At 46.4% G+C, this 23,244-nt stretch overlaps 1 protein-coding gene and 1 long non-coding RNA gene across 8 annotated transcripts in view; one reads left to right on the forward strand and one right to left on the reverse strand.

The window, feature by feature from the left end:
• LOC103794678 (uncharacterized) overlaps window positions 1-9,896 on the reverse strand; it is a 34,460-nt gene extending 24,564 nt beyond the window's left edge. For 2 of the 3 annotated variants that reach the window (XR_013523818.1, XR_004727774.3), the window contains exons 1-2: window positions 9,767-9,896; window positions 5,076-5,238 (exon numbers count right to left, since the gene is read on the reverse strand). This is a non-coding gene — a long non-coding RNA (uncharacterized LOC103794678). The remainder of the gene's footprint in view (window positions 1-5,075; window positions 5,239-9,766) is intronic. The other variant, XR_001913047.4, reaches the window with a different exon arrangement.
• EEPD1 (endonuclease/exonuclease/phosphatase family domain containing 1) overlaps window positions 8,638-23,244 on the forward strand; it is a 141,874-nt gene continuing 127,267 nt past the window's right edge. Inside the window, exons 1-2 of one of the 5 annotated variants that reach the window (XM_078342204.1) lie at window positions 8,638-8,953; window positions 11,259-12,309. In XM_078342204.1, the coding sequence (XP_078198330.1) occupies window positions 11,432-12,309 (878 nt within the window). In that variant the 5' untranslated portion in view covers window positions 8,638-8,953; window positions 11,259-11,431. Of the gene's footprint in view, window positions 8,954-10,366; window positions 11,175-11,258; window positions 12,310-23,244 lie in introns of those variants that run through there. The other 4 variants (XM_035253163.3, XM_002751330.7, XM_009002041.5 and 1 more) reach the window with 4 other exon arrangements.

Below are 23,244 nucleotides of genomic sequence, written 5' to 3' on the forward strand. Positions count from 1 at the left end.
GTGTGACTATATGTGGAACAACTATCTTTTGCCATTAATAGAAGGTAGCTCTAAAAAAACAAACCAACCATCAAAAGGAAAATAATACAATTACATTCTAGCTAAATAACGGCGTCTGCCAAAATTCTGAGCCTGAGGTCAGCATTGTGTTATGGTCACAGTGGCCTCGAACCGAGAGCTTCCCTTTGTGCTTTTAGAGTAACAGACACACAAACAAGGAGATATTTGTCACAGGGTTGTTCAACTGGATTTAATGCTGTGTCTGGGGCCTTCTAAGACCCTTTTTCTGACCACCATTAGCTCACACTCTGGGGATGCTCTATAAGGTCTTCATGGCTATGTCTTAGGGGAGTCATTCCTGGAAATGGGGGTGGGGTCAGGGACCAGCCTTACCAGGCCTTCAGTCTTCCACTATTTAGAAGAAACAAGGGTAAAAAAGAACACCAATGACAACATTGAAAGGTAATGGATGGGAAAGCCAGAAAAGGCGATGTGAGATTGAGTAGGGCAGGTGTCAACAGCAAAGTCCAGGTGAGTCTGAAGGGAGAGGCAGAGCAATTGAGGTTTCCTGCCGTTCCTAGGTATATGAAAGCCCTTCCCTCCACTCTCCAGCTCCAGAAACAGTGCTCCATTCTTCTGGCTTGTGGTGGGCCTGAAGTAGCCTCCTCAGCCCACCAGCAGAAGTGTAGGTTCAAGGACATTCCCCTAACTTGTCATAAGGTGGGAGTCATTGTCTCACTTCCTCTCCTGCTTCTGGATTATTTTGTGCTTGGAGAAGGCTCCTAATTAGGCATCAGCAACCAAAGTAATGGGCTTTACTGAGATGAGCCTTTCATAAACTCTCAAATCCAGTAAACAGAAAAGAACAAACTGTTCTAGGAAAAAGTGAAAGTCTGAAGCTAATTGGAAATGTTGCTCTTTAGAGGAAATGAATAAAGTGAACGGGACCTTGATTTCCTAAGTGTGATGGTGATGATCACATCACCTTTAAAAATTAATGAATATTGTTTTCTGTAATAAGAATGGTTCTGGGGGCAGTGAGACAGCACAGTGCCTCTGATGGTGAATGTTCTTCGCTTTGTTACTGTGAATGAAGCCACCTGGTTTTGCTGGGGCTTCGCCACAGTGATCTCTGGCCAAATGCACCATAAGAAACAAAGTGCCAGTTGGAAAGACATTTAAGGTATTGGGGAAATGACAAAGGTCTTCAGTTGTCAGTCGTGAAATGAAACCTTATATTAGTCAGTAGAGGAGGAGCTCTAAAGGAACTTCTGGGTCTCCTGGAAGTTGTGAATGCCGGTGCCTGTTTCTTACTGGTATCAAGCTCTCTTTCAGAAGTGGAGGCTAAGCCGTTTTATAAAATCGAAACAGACTCAGGTTTGCATGTAAGGGTACCTAGAAGTTGTTTTTCCTCAATATCGATGTATCTGACCAGAAGACATAGGTTTCTCCATTTCTATTAGCAGAAATGCTTGTATAACCCCTTGGCAAATATGTTAGAACATCTGCAAACAGGCAAATGGAACCTAAATGGGGACTTTTTTTTACAACTCTTTTTAATTATTTCATTGTCATGAAAATGTATTGACTAATTCTGTTTTAAAACTTCATTTTGAAAACAAAACCCCTGAAAAATATATACCATAGACAACCTGAGTAGGCCTGTATCATCTTAAGAAATTGAATCAATAATTAATAACTTTCCAAATGAGAAAACACTAGGTCCAGGCAGCTTCACTGGTGAATTCTACCAAACATTTAAGGAAGAGTGTATACCAATCCTCTGGAACTTCTTCCTCTGGAATATAGAAGCTGAGCTAACACTGCCTGTACTTATCGAATGAGACAACCATCACCTTAAAACAAAACCAGTCAAAGACATTACAAAAAAGAAAACGACAAATGAGTATCTCCCAAGTATATAGATGCAAAAATCCTCAACTAAATATTAACAAATTGAATCCAACAGTGTGTAAAAAGAATTATATAACATGCCCAAACAGGCTTTCTCCTAGATATGCAAGGCTGTTTCAACAATAAAAAAAATCAATGGATATATTATACCAAGAAGCTAAAAAAAAGGAAAATCACATGATCGCACCAGTAGATGAGAAAAAGGCACTGGACAAAATCCAACATCCATTCATGATTAAAACAGTCAGCAAACTAGGAATAAAGAAGGACTTCCTCAACTTGATATGAAAAATCTACAGAAACTCCACAGATGATGTGTGTTTAATGTTGAGAAACCAGCAAAGATGTTCTCTCTCACCCTTCCTCTTAAACATCATACTGGATGTCTTAGCAAATACAAAAAAACAGGAAAAGGAAATAAAAGGTATGCAGATTTGGAGGGAAGCAATAAAAACTTTGTTCACAGATGACATAATTCCTATATAGAAAATCCAAAACAATTGACCAGAAAAGAAGTCCTTGAACTTCTAAGCGATTAGAGCAAAGTTTAAGACATGATGTTAATATACAAAACTCAATCCCTTTCCTATTTGCCAGCAATGAACAAGCGGGATGTGAAATTGAAAACACAATACCAGTTACATTAGCAGTCCTCAAAATGAAATACTTAGGTATAAATCTAACTATATATATATGATCTTAATAAGGAAAAAACAAAACTCTGATAAAAGGAAAAAAAAGAGCTAAATAAATGGAGAGACATTCCATGTTCATGAATAGAAACTCAGTATTATCCAGTTCTTCTCAACTTTATCTAGATTCAACACAATCCCAATTAAAATTCCAGTAAGTTATTCTGTAGATATCAATGAAGTGCTTCTAATGTTTATATGGAAAGGTGAAAGACAGAGTAGCCAACTTAATATTGAATAAAAAGAAAACTTGGAGGACTATACCATCTGACTTCATGACCTCCTATAAAGCCACAGTAATCAAGGGAGTGTGGTATTGCCATAAGAACAGACAAATAGGTCAGTAGAACTGAATAGAGAGCCCCGAAATAGATTCACACAAATATAGTTAACTGATCCTTGACAGAAGATCAAGGACAATACAATGGAGAAAAGACTGCCTTTCAGCAAATCATGCTGGAAAAACTGAACATCCAAATACAGAAAAGAAAAAAAAAAGGAATATCCACACAAAACTGATACCTTTCATAAAACCCCAAAATAGATCATAGACCAAAATACAAAACACAAAACTATAAAACTGTTAAAAGATAGCACAGGAGAAAATCTAGGCTGGGTTTGGCAATGTCTTTTCAGATATAATACAAAAGGCATGATCCATGAAAGAAAGCGTTGATAAGCTGGACTTTATTAAAACTAAAAACTGCTGGTTGGCAAATGACACTCACCAGAGAATGAGAGACAAGACATAGGGAGAAACGATGTGCAAAAGAGATAGCTGATGAAGGACTGTTGTTCCAAAAATATGAAGAACTCTTAAAACTAAACAAAAAGAAAATGCACAACGGATTGAAAATGGGCAAATGACCTTAACAGACACCTCAATGAAAAACGATACACAAAATGCAGCTAAGCACATGAAAAGATGTTTCACATCACATGCCATCTGGGAACTGCAAATTAAAACAATAACATAGCACTTTGCACTTGTTAGAATGGCCAAAATTGCAAACACTGACAACACCAAATACGCAGTAGCAGGAACGCTCATGATGCTGGTGGAAATGCAAAATGGTGCAGCCACTTCGGAAGGAGGTTGGCAGTTTCTTACAAAACTCTTTTTTACAAAACACGCTTTTACCATATGATCCAGCAATCACACCATTGTATTTACCCATGGTAACACTCTTCTGTGTCTATGGATTATGAAAACTTTCTCTCAAGAAATTCCTCATCCTTTTGCACTCTAGCCTGGGTGAAATCCTGTGTTTAAAAAAAGGAAGAAGGAAATTTCTCATCCTCAACACAAGCAAGACAAGTCCCTAGAGTAAATCATGAAGAATCAAAAAATAAATGTGGCCCATGAGGAGGAAAACAAGCATCCAGACACTCTCTGGCTATAAGGACCCTGAGCAGACTGAATTGATGGTGTCCATAGGTCATACCTGAAAAGGGATTCAGGATCCTTGCATCACTGGAAGTACAATGAAGTACTGGCCATGTATCTGCTCCCAGGCTATAAGAGTTGCAAGCTGGAGACTATACCACAGTCCTGAGGCCTCCTGCCCCACCTTCAGCTGATCCCACTACCTGCTGCACTCCTTCCCCATCTACTAGGTGCAGCGTGGGCATCTCAGCCACTCAAAGCAGCAGACGTCTAGCCAATCTGCCATTCCCATTTTTAATTCATGTGCTGTGAATAGTCAAAGGAGCAACACAGAAATCAGAGGCCTGAGGAGGACCAGGAGTCGGGGCAGAAGCCACCAGCACAGCTAACCGGCCTGCTAGTCCCCTTCCTGGCCTGCACCCACCCTGGACAGTCCCCCAGTGAGGCCCTGTCACCTCCCCCTTCACCCACACCCCAGCAGCAGTGGTGGAACTCCAAATGGAACCAACTCCCTGCAGGGCGTCTCCTACAGGGGAAACCAACTGCACTCTGAGCAGCTTGGACAGGTGCAGGATCAGTAGGATTTGCCCGAGGTATGACCCCGGCCTTTCTCTGTGGAAACAGAAACAGCCAGGACTGGCAGGGGACCATGGGCAGGTTCTTCACCTTCCTCTGCAGGCAGCTGTGTTTAAGGTTGGTCAAAAAGCACCAGCACGAGGCTGAAAGCAGAGTGCCAACAGCGAAACCTCAGATAATGGGCAGCAGGGCAAGGCTGAATACAGGAAAGCACGTGGGAAGGTCAAACTGGCTTCCAGCACTTTCCACGCAGCAGGGAGGTCCTGAGTTCCAGGGAACTCAAGGAGATGGGGCAGGAGATGGGCCATGCTGGAGGCAAACAGCTGCAGGTGGGAATGAGCAGTAAATACGCACTGCTGTGCATGGCCCACCTGGCTAAAAGGACCTCATGCAGTGGAGACACAGGTGTGCAAGCTGCCAGCCTTCGCTCAGCGGGATCAGATCAGGAAGAAATCCCATATACCTCCCTGGCCTTCAAAAGCATTGTCTCCAAGATAAGTGCTGACCTGAAAAGTTGGCCAGGAGCTGCCTGGGAACAAGAGAGGTGGGCGGACCCTCTGACCCAGCTGGGGAAACTGCAGAGACTGGACTGCTTCCCTAGGGGTTCTTCTCCCCTCCCATGCTCCTCTCTGTCCTGTCTTCTGTGGTTAATGGGGAAAGGAGATAGTTCTATAGAAATAAACAAATACAATCAACATATACAAAAATATATATGTCAATTCATTATATTTAAATACAATAGTTAAAAAAAACCAGCCCTGCTTTATGAATATAGCAGTTATAAGACAATTGTCTACAATGTCCAAGGGGAGGGTCCTGAACCCTTGAAAATGCTCTCGTGACCCACCTGAAAATGATAACAAAGACACTATCCTCAGCAGAAACCAAGGCCTGCAAGAGCATCCCGAGAGTGGGACAACTGTCAATGGCTATAAAGAGGCCTTCCCTGAAGCTGTGCAGTGGCTCTTGTTGCTGGGAAACAAGGCCTGAGGGTCACATCTGTATGATAAATACTGCTCTGAGACAGCCACTCCATTGTGTATAATCCTAAAACAATCCCAGTGTATCCTCTCTCATGTCCTGTGGGTGGCTGGGCTCAGCTGGGTGGTTGCTCTGCTCCTTGGGGTCTCTGCTGGGCTCACTCTTGTGGGCAGGATCTGATGTAGAATGTGCAAGTGGATTGCCAATGCCTGTAGTTTCCTGAGTTTGGGAATACAGGGAGCCTACTCTGATGGAGACGGACAAATCCACTGTTGACTGGGATGGACTGCAAGGTCCCAGAGGATTCTCTCACAGTCTGAGGCCGTGGTGCTGATTGAGGGCTGGGGTGCCTCCGTTTTTCTTCCTATGGCCTCTTAGTCACAACAGGAGAGTCGATACTTCCCTATAGCATGGCAGCTGGGTTCCAGGAGGGAATATTCCAGGAGGAATGGACTAGTGCTTGTCTCTGTTCGTCTCACTCTCACAAATCACATGGCCAAGTTTGGAGTGAATGTAGGGAGGGATCACACAGGGAGGAGAGTGCAGGGATGCTGGACCCACCGGGCATTCAAGGACAGTCTATCACACCCTGCTATGCAGCAGAGCACTGGACTCCTTTAGAGAAGTGGATGAAAATGCTCCTGGTGGTGGGATTTCTGGCTGAGTGTCTATAGACAGGAGTAGAAGATAAAGCAGAATTCCATGCCTGTGTGTAGACAATGAAGGTTTGTTCATTGCCCCGTCATGGTGTTTGTTCATGGTGTCTGTCTGCGGTCATTCTGTGCCATCCTCTGCCATGACTCCCAGTGAGGCAGGATCTGATGTAGAATGTGCAAGTGGACTGCCAATGCCTGTAGTTTCCTTAGTTTGGGAACACAGGGAGCCTCCTCTGATAGAGAGGGACAAAACCACTGCTGAGGTCACGCTAAAGGAGACATTGCCTTGTCCTGAAGTAATTCAGGACAGCATCCAGCTTGGCCACTGCACACAAGTTGATGCCAAGGTCACTGTCAATAGCCTGACTGAAGCTCATTGACTGGGGAAACGGGGCTTGCTTTGCCAGGACTGAGGGCTTGTGGGTTGGGGCAACATTCCCTATTCAGCTTGCAAATCTCATCTTGACCCTCGCTTCCCAGAAAGTTGCCTAGCAGAAATCACTTGTGATTTACGTCCACATTCTCTTCCTCTCTCCTATTTCAACAGGCTCTACTCTCACTAATTTGGTGTCTGCAGTCCTGCTGGCCCATCAGCTCCAGGAATAGAAGAGTCAGGAATGTGCTCCTCACGGTACCTCCAGTGCCTAGCTCCGTGGGTGTTGAAACTGAAAACTGACAAATATTTCCCCTTCTTGCTGTCTGCTACCTCTCCCTTCTCGAGTTTACTTTGACACTGCTGACTAAGAAGCAAAAGGCCAATGACTTTGGTCCTCTCTGTCCAGGCCCCAGGTGAGAACTATGTCGTAAGGGGCAGTGGCCACAGGATGTGGTGTATGGCTGGAATGATGTAACCTTTGCCCTGGGACATCCTCATGTAGCTCAGATGTCAGCTACAGCCCAAAATAATAAAATGCAAATCAAACTCCCATTCCTTGTAGAATGAGACCCTCAGCCAACTTCCCAAACTCAATGAGGATTCTTGAAAGTCAGGTATTTCCCTGGATCTCCTTGCATTCTGATTTTCTGCTTCCACTGAATCCTGATCTCTCTCCCTCTCATTTTTCATATTTTAGCTGCCCTTTTTCTTTCTGTCTTTAATCTACCTGGGAAGATTCAGCTCCTTTACTTTATCTCTCCTAAACATTACTTATGGAAGGCCATTACATATGTATCGTGCAAAGATTTAGTGTCTGCGCATGGGAATAGGGGTGGGAGGATTGCATCATGAAATAGCACAGCAGATAAAATAGACTTTCAGACATCATCAGTTTAAAGGCCTCTGTTGCCCACTTTCCTGGGCGCCCCAAGCCAAGCTGGGGAATATTCTCTTCTGTTAGCTGTCTTCTCAACTTCTTCTTGACCCCTTCATCCCCCTCAACCTTCTCATCTCCACCCAGGCTCACCTACACCACTATCCCCCAAAACAATGCCTTGTTTTTTTTAGATTCAGAGAATATTTCTTTTTTTTTCATTTTTTGAAGATTTTTCCAAAGCTGTTGCGTTGTCACTGAAGTACACCAAAATGCAGATATTTAAAGTATATGATTCCGTCAGTTTTGACATTCATATGCCCATGAAACTATCACCTCTCAAACTACATTGCCATCCGCACCCAAAGTTTCTCTGTGCCCTTTAAAATTCATTCCTCCCTCCCCCTCATCCCCAGGCAACCACTGATCTGCTTTCTCTATATGAACATCAGTTTGTATTTTCTGGTGTTTTATATAAATAGAATCATACAGTATGCTCTTTTTTGCCTTGCTTCTTTCACTCAGTATAACAATTTCGAGATTTTTCAGTGTCGTGTGTACTCATAGTTTGTCTTTATAGCTCAGCGGCATTCCATCGTCTGGACATACTACAATTCATTCAGCTACTGATGGATTTTCTTATTGTTTTGCTGTGTGTGTGTGTGTGTGTGTGTGTGTGTGTGTGTGTGTGTGGCTATAGCAAGCAAAGCTCCTATGAAAACCCACATTCAGGTCTTTGGGTTTCACGCTCTCCTTTTTTCTTTGGTAAATACCTATAAGTAGATTAGATGCGTCACGTGATAGGTATATGTTTAACTTCTTAGGAAACTTCCAAACTGATTTCCGAAGTAGTTGTACCATCTTACGCCTCCACCAGCAATGTATGACCATCTCATTTGCTCTGTGTCCTCATCGACATTGGATACAGTCAGTCATTTTAAAGTTAGCCGTCTCACTGCATGCTTTTGTGGGTGTATGTACGTGTGTTTTTAAATGCTCTTTGGTTTAGCCAACGCTTGGCTTCATTTATACCAAGAGGGAGCATTTTCTAGGTTTATGGGGGAATAAAACCAGATTATTTTGTTCTAGGATATTATTAGTAATGTCCCCTCTTCACCTCCAAAGTGTCCTGGTTTGGATGATAAAAATATATGTTTTCTCTGCTTCTAGCCCAAGTAGCCACACTCCCCGTCTGTTCTTCTACAGCCACATTGCCCGTCAAGGCATTCTGTTCAACGAAGAGCTTTCTCTTCTTTAAAGAAGTTTTCCTGCTTGTCTTAAACAATTTTTTTCCTCAGTGCACCAGGATTTCAGTAAGTGGCATAATGTAGCTCAGTGTTTGGTTGGAAGGGGGTGGTAGGGAGGAAGGCATTTTTGCCATCAAGTGGAGACAGCTTGCCTAAAAATGAAGACTACAAAGAGGACCGTGGAGCGGAGATGGAGGGAGTCCTGCCATGACCTGAGGACATCACTTGGCTGGATGCAGCCATACCTGGGGTAAGTTCCTTACCTTAACTTTTCCACAAGGAACCAAGAAACCCCTTTTTTTGGTCTCAGCTAATTTGACTTGGTTTTCCTGACTAGTATACACAGCAGGGGAATGTGCCTCAGAAAGGCAGAAGCATTTTCCAAACCTGGGCTGCCGCTCATTTTACATCAGAAATACCTTCTGCCTGTGAGGTACTATTTTTGCCCACCCAGTCCTTGGAATTGAAACCAGATGCACTAGTCACATTGGTTGGGAATGAAACTTCAGAGAACGCTAAACGGCCAGGGTCAAAGTATTCAACGGTATCACCGCATGGTTTGCTTAATCGAATACTCTAGCTCTGGGTATCGACTCTAACGCGGCGGGCTCTTTAATCTTTAACCAAACTGTCATTTAGCAGTGCGATCCAAAAGCCGTTCTAAGCTTTGGGAAGCAGCCCCCATTTCCTTTCTTCGTAACGATTATACTTAATAATTACAGAAACGTATCCTTCACTCACAGCGCTAAACGTGCAAAGGAGCAAACCTGTGTTTGACCTATGCGAACACAGGAGGGTGGGGCGTGCCCTCTGCTAGGGGCACAATCAGCCGCTGGCGTTATTAGAGGACATCTCTCTGAAAGGAACAAAGGTAATACACTAGTGGAAGAAAAGAAAGGCTGAAAGTGGGGACAGAAATTAAGACGACCCCATCCAGTCCCCTCTGGAACGTGCTGCAAAACTCCGTGAGACCCTGGACCTACAGGGATGCCCTCTCAGGGACGGCCCCGGCCTTCATCCCCACATTTCAAAGATGGACGAACAGCAGCTGGGCAGGTCTCACCTCGGGCGATCCTAAACAGCCTCTGCCGGGCACAACCAGTCCTAGGTCCCAGGCGGCAACCCTGGTCCGGGGGCAGCTGACTTAGGACAGCCTCCCTGTGACCCGCCCTCCCTGGCACGGCGCCGGCTCCGCCCCTTCAACCCCTAAGTCCCGCGTCTGCGCTTCCGGGACCCACCCCCGCGCTCATGGCCCCGCCCCCTAGCTTCCCACCCCCTTGCTCCCTGGACCCGCTCCCACACTCTATGACCCCGCCTCTCGCACTCCAGGCCCGCCCCTCGCGTTCCCGGGTTCCGCTCTCCAACCGTTTGTGCCAGGCCCCGCCCCCACACTCCATGGCTCCGCCTCTCGCACGCCAGGGCCTCCCCTCGCGCTCTCGGGTTCGCTCTCCACCCTCTTGCGCTCTGGCCCCGCCCCCTCCTCCGTGGCCCCGCCTCTCGCACGCCAGGCCCGCCCTTGCGCTCTCCACCCGCTGGTGCCAGGCCGCGCCCCGCGCCCGGGCCCCTCCCCCTCGTGCCCTCGGGAGTCCCGGGGAGGAGTTACCGCGCGGAGGAGGCGTGGCCGTGGTGCCTGCTGAGGCGAGAGCGGCGCCGCCGGGACTTTGGCTTTGACACCGACTGAGAGCGGGAGCCTTGTGGCTGGTGCTGGGTCTGGACCGGCTCTGGCGGATCCCGCGCCCGAGTTGGGCTCGGGACTTTCTGCCGGGATCAACGCAGCTGCGGCGCTGCCGCAAGTCTTGGTGCAGCCTCCGCGGCGGATTTCGCCGCCGCTGCCGCCGTCTCCGAGCAGCCCCGCGGCTTCTGTTTGTTCACTCTGAGAGCGATGCTGAGTTTCTCCCGCAGAAAGAGCCGGGACAGGCAGGCCGAGGCGGCGTAGGAGGCTTCCAGGGCCCCGCCAGTGACCTGCACCCGCGCGGGCGCCTCGGCTGGAGGCAGGGTGCCCGCGCTGTCCGGGGCTGGGCTTAGGCTTCGGAGCCGCAGGTGGAAGAGGACCCGGCGCCCCGCGGAGTGGCCGAGAGGTGGGGCACGGGGACCCGCGGCGAGTCGATTTCGGGGGTCGATCAGCCCCTTCCCAGCGCCCGCGCCGGTGAGCACGGACTTCCCAGGTTGCAGGTGGCGCTGTGTCAGACGCGGACCGTGGGGGAGGTGGAGTGGTCCTCCCGTCTTCGTGAGCCCGAGTGGGGGTGACCCAAGTGCCAGAGTTGAGAGAGGCCGAGAGGAGAAGCGTGAGGCTGATGGTGATGGGTCTCTTCCCAAGAGAGGCGGCTCGTGGCCTTTTTGGATTACAATGTGGTAAAGTCCGGACGTCCCCAGAGGAGTATCCAGATGGGCCAATCCTCATTGTGCCTGTGTTTTTAGGGGCTCACAGCAGTCACCAGCCCCGGACTCCTGGTTACTAACTCCAGCACTGGGTAGGAGGTGCTAATGCAAATTGCTTAATTCAATGGATTTTTATGTTTATTAATATGTTTTATGTTTATTAATTTATTCTCTAGGCGGCCAAGTGAACAGCATGGCGGATTCGGTGTGTCTGTCATAACCACCTCTTCAGCCCTTGAATCCTGCACCTTCCATTTTTCAGCGCTTGTACGCCCTACTGGGCTTCCTCCCGAGCCAGAGATCTCTTCTGCAGCGGTGAGGCCTTCCTGGGCCCTGATCCTGGCGGACCATGGGGAGCACCCTGGGCTGCCACCGCTCCATCCCGAGGGACCCCTCGGACCTGTCCCATAGCCGCAAGTTCAGCGCAGCCTGTAACTTCAGCAACATCCTGGTGAATCAGGAGCGGCTCAACATCAACACTGCCACAGAGGAGGAGCTGATGACCCTGCCTGGTGTGACGCGTGCTGTGGCACGCAGCATCGTGGAGTACCGAGAGTATATTGGTGGCTTCAAGAAGGTGGAGGACCTGGCACTGGTCAGTGGTGTAGGCGCCACCAAGCTGGAGCAGGTCAAGTTTGAGATCTGTGTGAGCAGCAAGGGCAGCTCCGCGCAGCACTCTCCCAGCTCCCTGCGGCGGGACCTGCTGGCGGAGCAGCAGCCTCACCACCTGGCCACAGCTGTGCCCCTCACCCCACGTGTCAACATCAACACAGCCACCCCGGCCCAGCTCATGAGCGTGCGAGGCCTCTCGGAGAAAATGGCCCTCAGCATCGTGGACTTCCGCCGCGAGCATGGGCCCTTTCGCAGCGTTGAGGACCTAGTGAGGATGGATGGTATCAATGCCGCCTTCCTGGACAGGATACGACACCAGGTGTTTGCTGAGCGGTCCAGGCCACCATCCACCCACACGAACGGGGGCCTGACCTTCACCGCCAAGCCTCACCCGAGCCCTACCTCCCTGAGCCTGCAGAGTGAGGACCTGGACCTGCCACCAGGGGGGCCCACGCAGATTATCTCCACTCGGCCCTCCGTGGAGGCCTTTGGAGGCACAAGGGATGGGAGGCCTGTGCTGAGGCTGGCTACCTGGAACTTGCAGGGCTGTTCCGTGGAGAAGGCCAACAACCCTGGGGTGCGAGAGGTGGTGTGCATGACACTCCTGGAAAACAGGTGAGGACAGGAACCACCATGGGCGTTGGGTGTGAAGGCAGCTTGTGCGTTCCTCATCTAGGGATGCAAATGAGGGATTCTTTTGTGTGTAAGGAGGGTGCAAGAGTTTTTAATCAATGTTTTCGAAGCCTCAGCCGATATTGTCACTGAGAATGAGCTGTCCTTCTGCTCAAGAATTTTCCGAATACAGCTGGGCTTGTGGCCCCTGTCTTTGGTGTGAAATATCTGAGACTGATCGTGGTTTTGGGGTAACTGGAGGCTGTGTTGGTGTTGCTGCTTTGGAGAATGCTGGTCCGCATCAAGTCAGGCACTCAGAGCACAGAGACTGATGCACCTCTGCATGTGAGACAGAGCTCACTGGATTTTGATTCTTAATGGGTGGGAAAATCATATTTGTTCCCTCCAAAATACCCATTTGTGCACACAAGATCATCTTACAGGCCGAGTATTTGTAAACAAACACAGTGTCTATATTTACCAAAATGCTGTGAATGAATCACTCTCCATTCTTTTTCCTTATTTAACCTGAAGCTGGTTTTCAGCCCTACAATTGTAGCCCAAAATGTTTGTAACCTTTTCTGTCCCAAAGCCAGAAAAAAGCAAGCTGATGTGTGTGTGAAAATTGGCCAGATTTTCCCCATTTAAACCAAAGAAAAGAGTCTAGTAGGATAGGCCGTTACCACAGAGCATTTACATTCTTCACAATACTGCTCTCTGTAGGAACTTCTGTTAGCCCCATCATAAAACAAAAACAATATTTTGGCAGTAACTCCTGCTGTTAGTAAAATAGCATACCGTATAATGTAATCAGGTGTGGGAAGGAAAGAGATGTTTGTGGCGGTCCCTTCCAGGTCATAAGTGCTATGATCCTGGACTTGAGGTGTTTTGCCCTGCCACCCACCAGGGGTGCAGTGTTTGTGGCTACTCATTGATTTCCTTTGCACTGAGTTGTTGATGAGGCTGCCGGCAGGGGTGGCAGTTTGATGACACGAAGTGAACTCTCAGCGGGAAATCACAGTGCATGATGGCAGATCACTAGGAAAATTAGTGAGGAGAAAAGGCAGTCACAACGTTTCCCTGGCACTGACCCAGTGGCACGCTCTCGCCAATGAGAGAGGGACTCCACACTGGGTCAGGGGGAACTGGGCTGGGGAGCCCCTGAATGCTCTGCCTGCACTGCTGTGTCCTCTCTTCTGCTGCCTCACTCACTCCTTTTGCAGAGTCTTCTTGTGCACAGGTGAGAGCTGGACTCAGCCCCAGGAGATATTTATAAAGAATGGCTTGATAATTGTTTCCTTTATCCATAGCAGCATGGGTGTATGAATGGGAAGTGAGGAGGGGGAGGCAGGAAAGGACACAGCTGCTTAATTCCTGGTATGTTTCTAGTGGCTCAGTTTGGGAGGGAGGCGATGGATGAATCCATCGTGACCAGGCAAAGAGAACCACCAACCTCCAACACATTCAGCCAAGAGTGAGAATGGGAAGGATTAACAAACTTTGGATTCAGCACATTGTTAATGTTTGGTAAACATGAAATAAAGGTCTCAGGGCCTGATCCCCTGCAGAGTCAGGTGAGTGCATTGCCTGTGTGACTGTCCTAGGGCATCAAAAGTTGGTCTAGTGGGACTGACTGACTAGGCAGGCCTTGCCCATTTATTATGCTAGTGGTTTCTAAAGTGCTGTCCTCCCGGGGACCAGCAACATCAGCTACTAACTCAGAAACTTTGCGTTTCTGTGTTTTAACATACCCTGCAGGCAGTTCAGATGCACACTAAATTTTGAGAACCACTAGGTGTTAGGCAATCAGCTGTCCCTCTGGGTGTCTCTTAGAAGTCCCTTCCCCTGTACTGGCTTTTCTGGTAAGGTCAGTGAATTCACGCAGAGCTTTTCAGGTACAGTTGCCCTCCATATCTGTGGGTTCCATATCCATAGATTCAACTAACTGTAGATGGAAAATATTCGGGAAAAGAAAGGTTGTGTCTATACTGAACATGTACAGAGTTTTTTCTTGTCATTCCCTAAACAATCCAGTGTGACAGCTATTTACATAACATTTACATTTAAATATTTATAAAGAATGGCTTGATAATTGGTCAAGCCATTGTATTAGGCATTCTGAGTAATCTAGAGATGAATTAAAATATGCTAGAGGCTGTGCATAGGTTGTAAGTAAATAATATGCCATTTTATATCATGGATTTGGGTATCACAGGGGCTCCTGGAATTCATCCTTGGGGACACCAAGGTACAACTGTGCTTTTTATTTTCCCCTTTGATTGTTTTAATCATCCTTATCGTTATTCCACCTTGCGATGTTCTTTCTGGCCAAGGCTGGAGGAGCTTATTCAGCTTCCAGGACATATGAATGTGAAGGGTAGAGAATAGGAGAGTGAGCAAAGACAGCGGGCCTCAGCGCTAGCTCCACCCTGCAGCCTGCTGAGCAGGAGCCTTGATAACTCTTGTCCAGTGTGAAGGTGCTGGGGTGGTCCTCGTTTTTTTTTTTTTTTCTTCTTTGTGTTTCTTAGAGAGATGATGATTTGCTGAAGACATTGAACTGCTGTGATCAGGCAGGAGTGCAGGAAAAGCTTACCCAAACCCTGCAGGGTGTAGCAGGATCACTGTGAGTGATTGGGAAGGTGACCTACACTGTGACGTTGTCACTCTTGGCCAACTGTGTTTGGGGTTGGTGGCTCTCTTTGCCTGGTCACAATGGATTCAGTATTCCAGACACTCCTAGCACATTGTTCATGTTTGGTAAACATTAGATAGTGGCCTCAGGGCCTGATCCCCTACAGAGTGGGGTGAGTGCATTGCCTGTGTGACTGTCCTAGGGTGTCAAAAGCTGTCACAGTAGATCTTGTGTCCTCAATGATAGCAGCACCCATCCTCTAAGAGCTCCCGTTCATCCTGATTCGCAGAAATCTCTCCCATTCCAATTGTTCCCATATTAGTAAGAGGAAATACGTTTAGTATGAGCCAGAATGGGCGCACGTGACTTTCTGGGTGGCTCTTATTCACCTCCATGTATGGTTGAATCAAAGAGTTTCCTAACTTCTGGTATGCCTTTGTGCTTTCTACCATGAAAGCTGGTGGGGCCAGCGTTCACCTTTTCTTTGACTTTCCTAATAACTGGGATGTAGGGAACACTGGCTTTTATTAATGATTCCTCATCTCTGGGTAAGGAAACTAAAACCAAGTAAGTTAAATAACGTGACTCCATCGTGCAGCTCATTAGTGACAGCTGGGAACCAGACCTTCTGACTTTAGACCTATGCCCTTTGCAGGCATGCTGAGTTTTGTAAGCTTGGCACCTTTAACCTGTCTCTTGGTTAGGCATCCACCCTGTGCCTCATCAAGGGCACTTGCCAAATTGTGAGCCAGTCACCGTTTCTTAAATGAAATCCATTGTAAAGACATTTTAAAGTTACTCTCAGGCAGTTCCTTTGCAAAGGGAATAGTGACTTAATTTTTCTGTAAATTTGCTTTAGTAGGTGTGTTTTCTTAGGCTGAAGGGTAGCTGTATGGGATGGGAGTCAGCCTTCTCTTACCCTTCCTGCAGCAAGTGTGAGCTGTGAGAAACTGTTTTGCAAGTGAGGCATAAGGTAGGACAGCATTATTTGATAATCGTACAGTCACCAGGAGCCTTCAGGGGTGCCGTGCTGGTAGTACAGAACTGACAGGTTTCGTTAGACTAGTTAGCCACATCTCAGTCTTAGGCAATATTCTTCCTTGTTCAGTGTTCATGGAGCGAGATGAAAGGGGAATGCTTCTCCTAAATACGCTTGCAACATTTGGAGACATTCCCATCTGGAATGAAGATGGGTTCATTTTCATTTTTACTTACTTTTTTTACTGGGAAGTCATTCTGTTTTGAGAGTCCCTTTGGCTATTGAAGTATAAACCCGGAGGGAGCTGAAACATAGTCTCTAAAAGAAATAAGGAGCTTTTGCATCCAGTTGCTCATTTTCCCTGTGGCCTACTAAGGAAAGAACTTGGGTACCACAGTCCTTAGCCCTGTAATGGCTTAAATCTGCTTTCCTGCCACATGTCTGGGTACCAAAGCACAAGGTGGATTCATGCCTGCAACACACACTGACAGGGAAGAAAGAGATTTGACTATTAGACTCGATTAGTAGGATCAGTATAAAGATAACCCATCTTGGCATTGAATTCATTCATTGAAAACTATGTATTGAATGTCTGCTGTGCATATATAAGCTAAATTCAGGGATGAGCTTGGCCCTGTTACTTACCAAACATAAGTCAATGTAGATTCGTTTGTATGGCCCAGCCTCAAAACAGTCTAGTAAAGCCAGATTTGGGGGGCAAGTCACAGGGAATGATTGAGACAGGGTTGTATTTTTCTCATATTAACGATAGGCTCATCCTGGGAGACTGAAGGGTAGGTGGATGCAGCCAGGTGTAACGTCTGGGAAAGACTGCCCAGCAATCTTATTAAAGTAGAAATCGTGAAATCCATTTTATGCTTGTGGAAACTGAGGCTCCGATAGGTTAAATAGCATCTGTGTGGCCTTCAGAAATGTAGATACTGGAGTCAGGATTTGAGGTTTGTCTGCTTTCAAAGCAGAGGGATTAGGCCGGATTAGGCGTGTCTTCCCAGACTCCATGCCCTTCCGCTGCCTCTCACTCCCAGCCCACCCACATTTCCTCCCTCCCTTGGGTCTTTGGCCAGGCAACAGGGTCTTGGGGAGAAGTAGAGCTTCCCTACAACCCTGAGATTACGTCAGGCCTCTGGGGATCTCTGCTTTTTTCTCATTTTTGTTTCTCTAAAGGATGGGGCTTGGGGCCAGAGGTAGAACCAATTCAGAGGGTGTCAGGGCTCTCCACCCAGCCCCTCAAGTATGAGTCTGTGACCTTGGGCCTGACTCCAAGGTCAAGTTCCGGTTTTCTGAGCCAAGGAACTCTAAGTTGTTTCTAAATAGAAAGATGATCAGTAAGAAGAATGTTGTAGATTTGTAAGAGAAGACAATGTGAATGCAGGGAAGTTTCAATGTAGGCAGGACTTAGGGTTTATTTCACTAAAGGGAAAGGTGTTACTTTTTTAAGGAAGCTGGGCCCATTTTGGGTCTGATTTGAAGGTTCCTTGGGAGTTTGATGGTATTGATTTCCTCAGGGGGTATCCATTCTTTTCTTATTCACTCATTCATCCATTCATTCAATCAATTAGCAGATCTGTTTGGAGCCCCCACTAGGTACCAGGTTCCGTATCAGGCTCTGGTAATAAAGTAGAGAACAAGACAAAGTCCCTGCACTCGTGGACCTTCTGTTCTAGGCAGAGACACAAACAGGTTAACACACAGATCAGTAGTTACAGATATTGGTGCATGCTGAGGGTGATGGAGCCTGTGTAGATGGGGGTCAGGGAAGGCCTCAGCTGAAAGCTGATGGATGAGAAGAAGCTGGGCACGGAGCAAGCTGGGGAAAAGAATGCTCCATGGAGGAACTGACAAGTGCAGAGGCCCTGAGATTGCTGATTCCAGACAGAGGGTCAGAGTTCTAGAGTGACAGGTGGGTTGGGCTGCAGAGCAAGGCCACGCCAGATTAGGTGGGGCCTTCAAGGCTTTTCTTCTAACAGCAGGAGGATGCCACAGACAGTTAGAAGCAGAGGCTGATGAAACGACCTCTTACCAGATAGTCTGGCTGCTGGGGGTGGCACATGGAGTGGGTCCTAGGAGTTGAGTGAAGAGGCTATCGCGGGATTCAGGCTAAAGGCAATAATGCCCGGGTTGATGGGGAAGTGGGCAGAGATGAGAAAGCTTTTAGAGGTAAAAACTGGCAAGACTTGCCTGTATTTTGGGTAGTGTGAGATTCAGCAGGTACCTAGTTTGAAATGCTCTGAGGTTTCTAGGGGATAGGTGCAGAGGCACATATAATAAGAAACCCTGGGGCTGACACATGTGCCTCTGTGTTATTTTACAGGCTGTAGGGCATTCACCTTCCCCTTCCCCTCGGCCACTGTTGTGCCCTGTATATGGGGTCTTAGGTCCATAGCAGATGGAGTATGAGGTCAGTCTGCCCTTTGCAGATGGGGCATCTGACAAGGCCCACATACAGAACCAGGGCACGCTCTGGGGACTTGGGTAACTGTTTCTATCAGGAGAGGTTCACATACATTCCGTTCAACACTGAGCAGCTGCTTCGTGCTCACTACCTGATGAGGTCAGAAGCACTGGCATGGGAAGACCCCACCTTGTGGTCAGGGAGCTCACTGTCTCAGGACACACACATTCAGCGGGTATTTCCAGGATGATGTGTGGGATGAGGGAGGATGCGAAGCGTCCTAAGAGACCTGAGAGCACAGAGATTTGGTCGCTGTCTGCTTGGCTTTGCAGGTACGTGAGAACTCAGCATCTGATCAGGGATGAGGGGAGAGGACCAAGTCAGGCGGATGGGAGGTTAGGGTCTAGAGGGAGGAATGTAGTGGCCTAGTGACAATTGAGGCTGAAAGTCAACATCCCCTCTCCTCCACGCACGCACACACTGCTGAGGAGGGGGAGGTCCAAGCTGGGCTGTCTACTGAGGCTTATGATCCGAAATACTCAGCCAGGGACACGGCAGGCTCCCACACAAGGATCCTCACAGTGAGAGAATCTGGTATTCAAATGCCAAGCTTATAAGCAGCAAGGTGTGTGTCATTTTATCTTCAAAATGACCTTCCCCAGCCTGGGCAACATAGCAAGACCCTATTGCTACAAAAATTTTAAAAATTAGCTGAGTTGGGTAGTTAGTGGTAGTGGGACTACATGCCTATAGTCCCAGCTAATCGGAAGCTTGAGGTAAGAGGGTCATTTGAGCCCAGGAATTCAAGGTTGCAGTGAACTGTGTTCATGCCATTGTTCTCCAGTCTCAGTGACAGAGTGAGACCCTGTCTCTCAAAAAAAAAAAAAAAAAAAAAAAATTACTTGACCTTACAAAGGATTTTATCCCAGAATTCCCTAATGATCTCTGTCAGTAACCAAGTGATGCATTTCACTGAAATTCTGTTTGCTCGTCATGGACATTCTGGTTTGTGTGTGGTGATTTACAGCTGGGTGGAATTCCACACTGATGACTTCTCACATCTTAACATCCAGGAAATGCCACGAAAACGTCCTGCTCTACCTGACAGGGTGTTAGTCCTCAACAAATATTTAGGGAACCTTAGCAGCTTCCTCACCCTCTTCTTCATGAGGCCAAAGTTCTTATGTAATGTCTTGATTGACAGCAGCCAAACTGCTGAAGTCAAGTGACCGGGAACCCTGGAGAGGTGTGCTCAGAGTAAACATTTCATTATAAAGAGAAGTCTGGAATCCCTCTTGCAGACTCTGAATAAAGAAAGCTTGGGTTGGCTGGGCGCGGTGGCTCACACCTGTAATCCCAACTTTGGGAGGCCGAGGCAGGTGGATCACTTGAGCTCAGAAGTTTGAGACTAACCTGGGCAACATGGTGAAATCCTATCTCTACAAAATTACAAAAGTTAGCCAAAGGTGGTGGTGCACACCCATAGTCCCAGCTACTTGGGAGGCTGATGTAGGGGGTAGCTGGAGCCTGGGAGGTGGAGGTTGCAGTGAGCTGAGATTCTGCCACGGCTCTCCAGCCTGGACACAGAGCTAGACCCTGTCTCAAACAAACGAGAAGAAAACCCTGGGTTTTGTTTACTGACTACAGTCCCCAGCTAATAGTGATTTGTTGTTTGTTACCAATCGGCCCTTGTTTCCTGTGAATTCTATTTTGGTTCAGCCATTACCTGATCAAGCTGTTAAGCCAGGCCTTAAATTGTTTTCCCTAGAGGCTGCTGTGCACTCCTGAAATGCAGTGCTTAGCCAACAGAACGTCGTGCCCACATTTGAGGCTGCACGTGCTTTGGATGTGCTATGGATCTGCAACCTTGTTTGCTCACCCAAAAACTGGAGAATAGAACTGGAACTTTGTCTTTCTCAGCTTATGCTAAAAGAGGGAGGTCTCAGGTGGGTTGTTGTTGTTTTAAAACAATTTCCAGTATCCTGTTAAAAAACACTTCTCTAGAGGGTATTTTCTTTGAAGCAAATTCAATCTGACTTTTTTTTTTTTAAGCAGTTTCTGTTTCTTGAATGGGAAAAAGTCAATAATTGGGTGACATTAGGCCTTGGTCTCAACTGCCAGCAGTCTCAGAGCCCCTTCCTTCCTTGGTGGGCAGCCTCTGTGGCTTCAGATTATTGTATTGTCTTATGGGTAGGTTTTTTGTTGTTGTTGTTTTCTTTTCAAAGTGATTCCCAATCTTTTAAAGTTTTAATTTGAGGACTCATTTTAAATAGCAAAATGCTTCGCGTTCTTCCCCTCTCCCTCTCTTGATCGTCGACTTTTCGTGTCCACTGGTAGTAGAGGCTGTGCTAGAACAGAAACAATGATAATTAACACTGACAGTTGCTGTGGCTGAGGCCCATAGGTAAGTTATAGACACAGAAGACATGGCTCAGGGAAGCTGAGAAATGTTACTGCTTTTAGACGGCGGAACTCGGATTACAATCCAAAGTCTTTGCAGTCAGACTCCAAAGTTTCATTTGTTGAGTAATTATTCTGTTGAGTAATGCTTCTCAGAGTCGTTGTATTTATTCATCACCCAGCCTGCATTCTAGACCCGATGCTCTCCTAACCAGCCTGGCTTGGGTTCCCTAGGTTATGGTTGTTCATAAGTACCCGGATATATAATGACGTCATGATGTGTCTGTGAGCGTGTGTATTTGTCCTAGGGTTTGTCTCTTCAAAGTGGAACAAGCATATTTGCAAAGCAAACTGATTGCAGGATAGTATAATTTGATGACTTTAATTGTCGTACCCGTGCTTATTTTGACAGCAATTTCCTAAACAACTTGCTTTTGAAGAAGCTTTTCAAGCACCCATCTTCGTTTTCTAAGAAACAGCTCATCTTTCCGCTCGTGCTTGTATTTCACCAGTTGATTATCACATTTTAGAAGATCACAGTAATATGTACAACTGACATGTACAGTTTAAGGACACATACAGTTGACTCTCTGGTAAGCACATGGTGCCTTACTCACAGCCGATCAAGCCAGGCATACTCATTGCGCCATGGGCATCCTCAGCTTGTTTTAAAAGGGAATGGGGACACTTTAATAGGTCCCTTGAGTGGAAGTTGGTTAGAAGAACATCTATTATGTCTTTTAAAAAGATTAGCATTGTACCCAAGTTGTTTATTTAACGTGGATTCAGTGTTTGCTGTCCATGTTTACTGAAGACCCCAACAGGTAACTGCAGGTTGTCATTGACCCACCGTTCTGTCCTCTAGGAGATTGACTGAAAAAGTCAGTCTCTGGAAAAGGCAGTCATGCACTGAGGAATATTTTGGTCAGTGACGGCCTGTGTATATGATGGTGGTCCCAGAAGATTATAATGAACTGGAAATTCCTGTTGCCTAGTGATACCTGCATGATCCTGACCCCATGAAGGCTGAGGATAATGTGTGTGTGTCTTAGTTTTTAACAAAAAAGTTTAAAAAGTAAGAAAGAAAGATATTTAACAATAGAAAAGGCTTATAAAGGATATAAAGAAAGAAAATGTTTTTATACTTCGTTTTTATACAGTTGTACTGTGTTTGAGTTTTAAGCTATGTTATTACAAAAGTCAAAAAGATCAAAAATGTAAACATTTATAAAGTCAAATCATTACAGTAAGCTAAGGGTAATGTATTAGTGAAGAAAGCAAAACGTTTAGTTTAGTATCGCCTAAGTGCACAGTGTTATAAAGTCTACAGTAGTGCACAGTCACGTCCTGGGCCTTCACATTCTGTCACCACTCACCCCTCACTCAGAGCAACTTCCAGTCCTGGAAGATCCATTCACGGCAAGTACCCTACACAGATGCGCCATATTTTACATGGTATACCGTATGTATACTATGCTTTTTCTATGCTTAAAGACCAGTGTATTACAACTGTCTACAGTCTTCAGTACAATAACACACTATGTAGGTTTACAGCTTAGGAGCAGGCTCCACCATCTAGGTCTGTGAAAGTCCACTCCGTGAAGTTTGCACAACGACGAAATCACCTAATGATCCGTCTCTTAGAACATATCCCCGTTGTTAAATGGTTCAGATTGTATTTATGAAGTCAAGAATTTGACTCATAAATGGATAGTTTGACTCAAATTGATATATTATCCCAATTTCTCCTGAAAAGTCTCCTGCAACTATTAGAAATAAAAAAGGCAAAGTCCTAGCGAGCTTTTATTTTGATTTAATACCTGTACTAGTCAGCATTGTCTTCAGTGATGCAGGTGAGCTGCTCACAGAACCAATGCATGCTGTAAACTGAGAGGGATTCAGGCAGGAGGACGGGACTGTGGCTTATCAATGCCTTCCCAAGTTCGTGATGCCACACGTCTTTTACAAATGTTCTGAATTGAATCTTGAAGTCTAATTCTGAAAACATTGAATACATGTCCACACAAGTGAAACTGCACAAGAAGCTGTCCATTACAGTATACATTTGCTGAGCTCAGTTTAATGCCAGGCCAGAGTGTTTGGAGTTGATTTGTAACTTTTTGTGTTGTGTCAGTTTGGATGTCTCCTGAATTTATAATAAAAATGCAAGTAGTTGCTAGGTATTGTTAGAATTTCAACTTAGAAAAGGAATTCTAAGTTGAATTTTATCTTTTAAACTTTGAGGTAAATTCTATTAAGAGCGTTTGGAATTACAAAATGGATGTTTAAGATATTACCATTTGCAACCACTTAACTATGAAAATCAGGAGGCCAGGCACAGTGGCTCACACCTACAATCCCAGCACTTTGGGAGGCCGAGGTGGAAGGATCACTTGAGCCTAGGAGGTTGAGACCAGCCCTGGCAACATACTGAGACCCCCGTCTCACAAACAAGCAAACAACCAAACAAAAAATGGGACTTTTTGTCATTGGTCAACCCAAGCAAAATAAACG

Source organism: Callithrix jacchus, chromosome 11, assembly GCF_049354715.1.
Source record: "Callithrix jacchus isolate 240 chromosome 11, calJac240_pri, whole genome shotgun sequence".
In the NCBI taxonomy this organism is placed as follows: domain Eukaryota; kingdom Metazoa; phylum Chordata; class Mammalia; order Primates; family Cebidae; genus Callithrix; species Callithrix jacchus.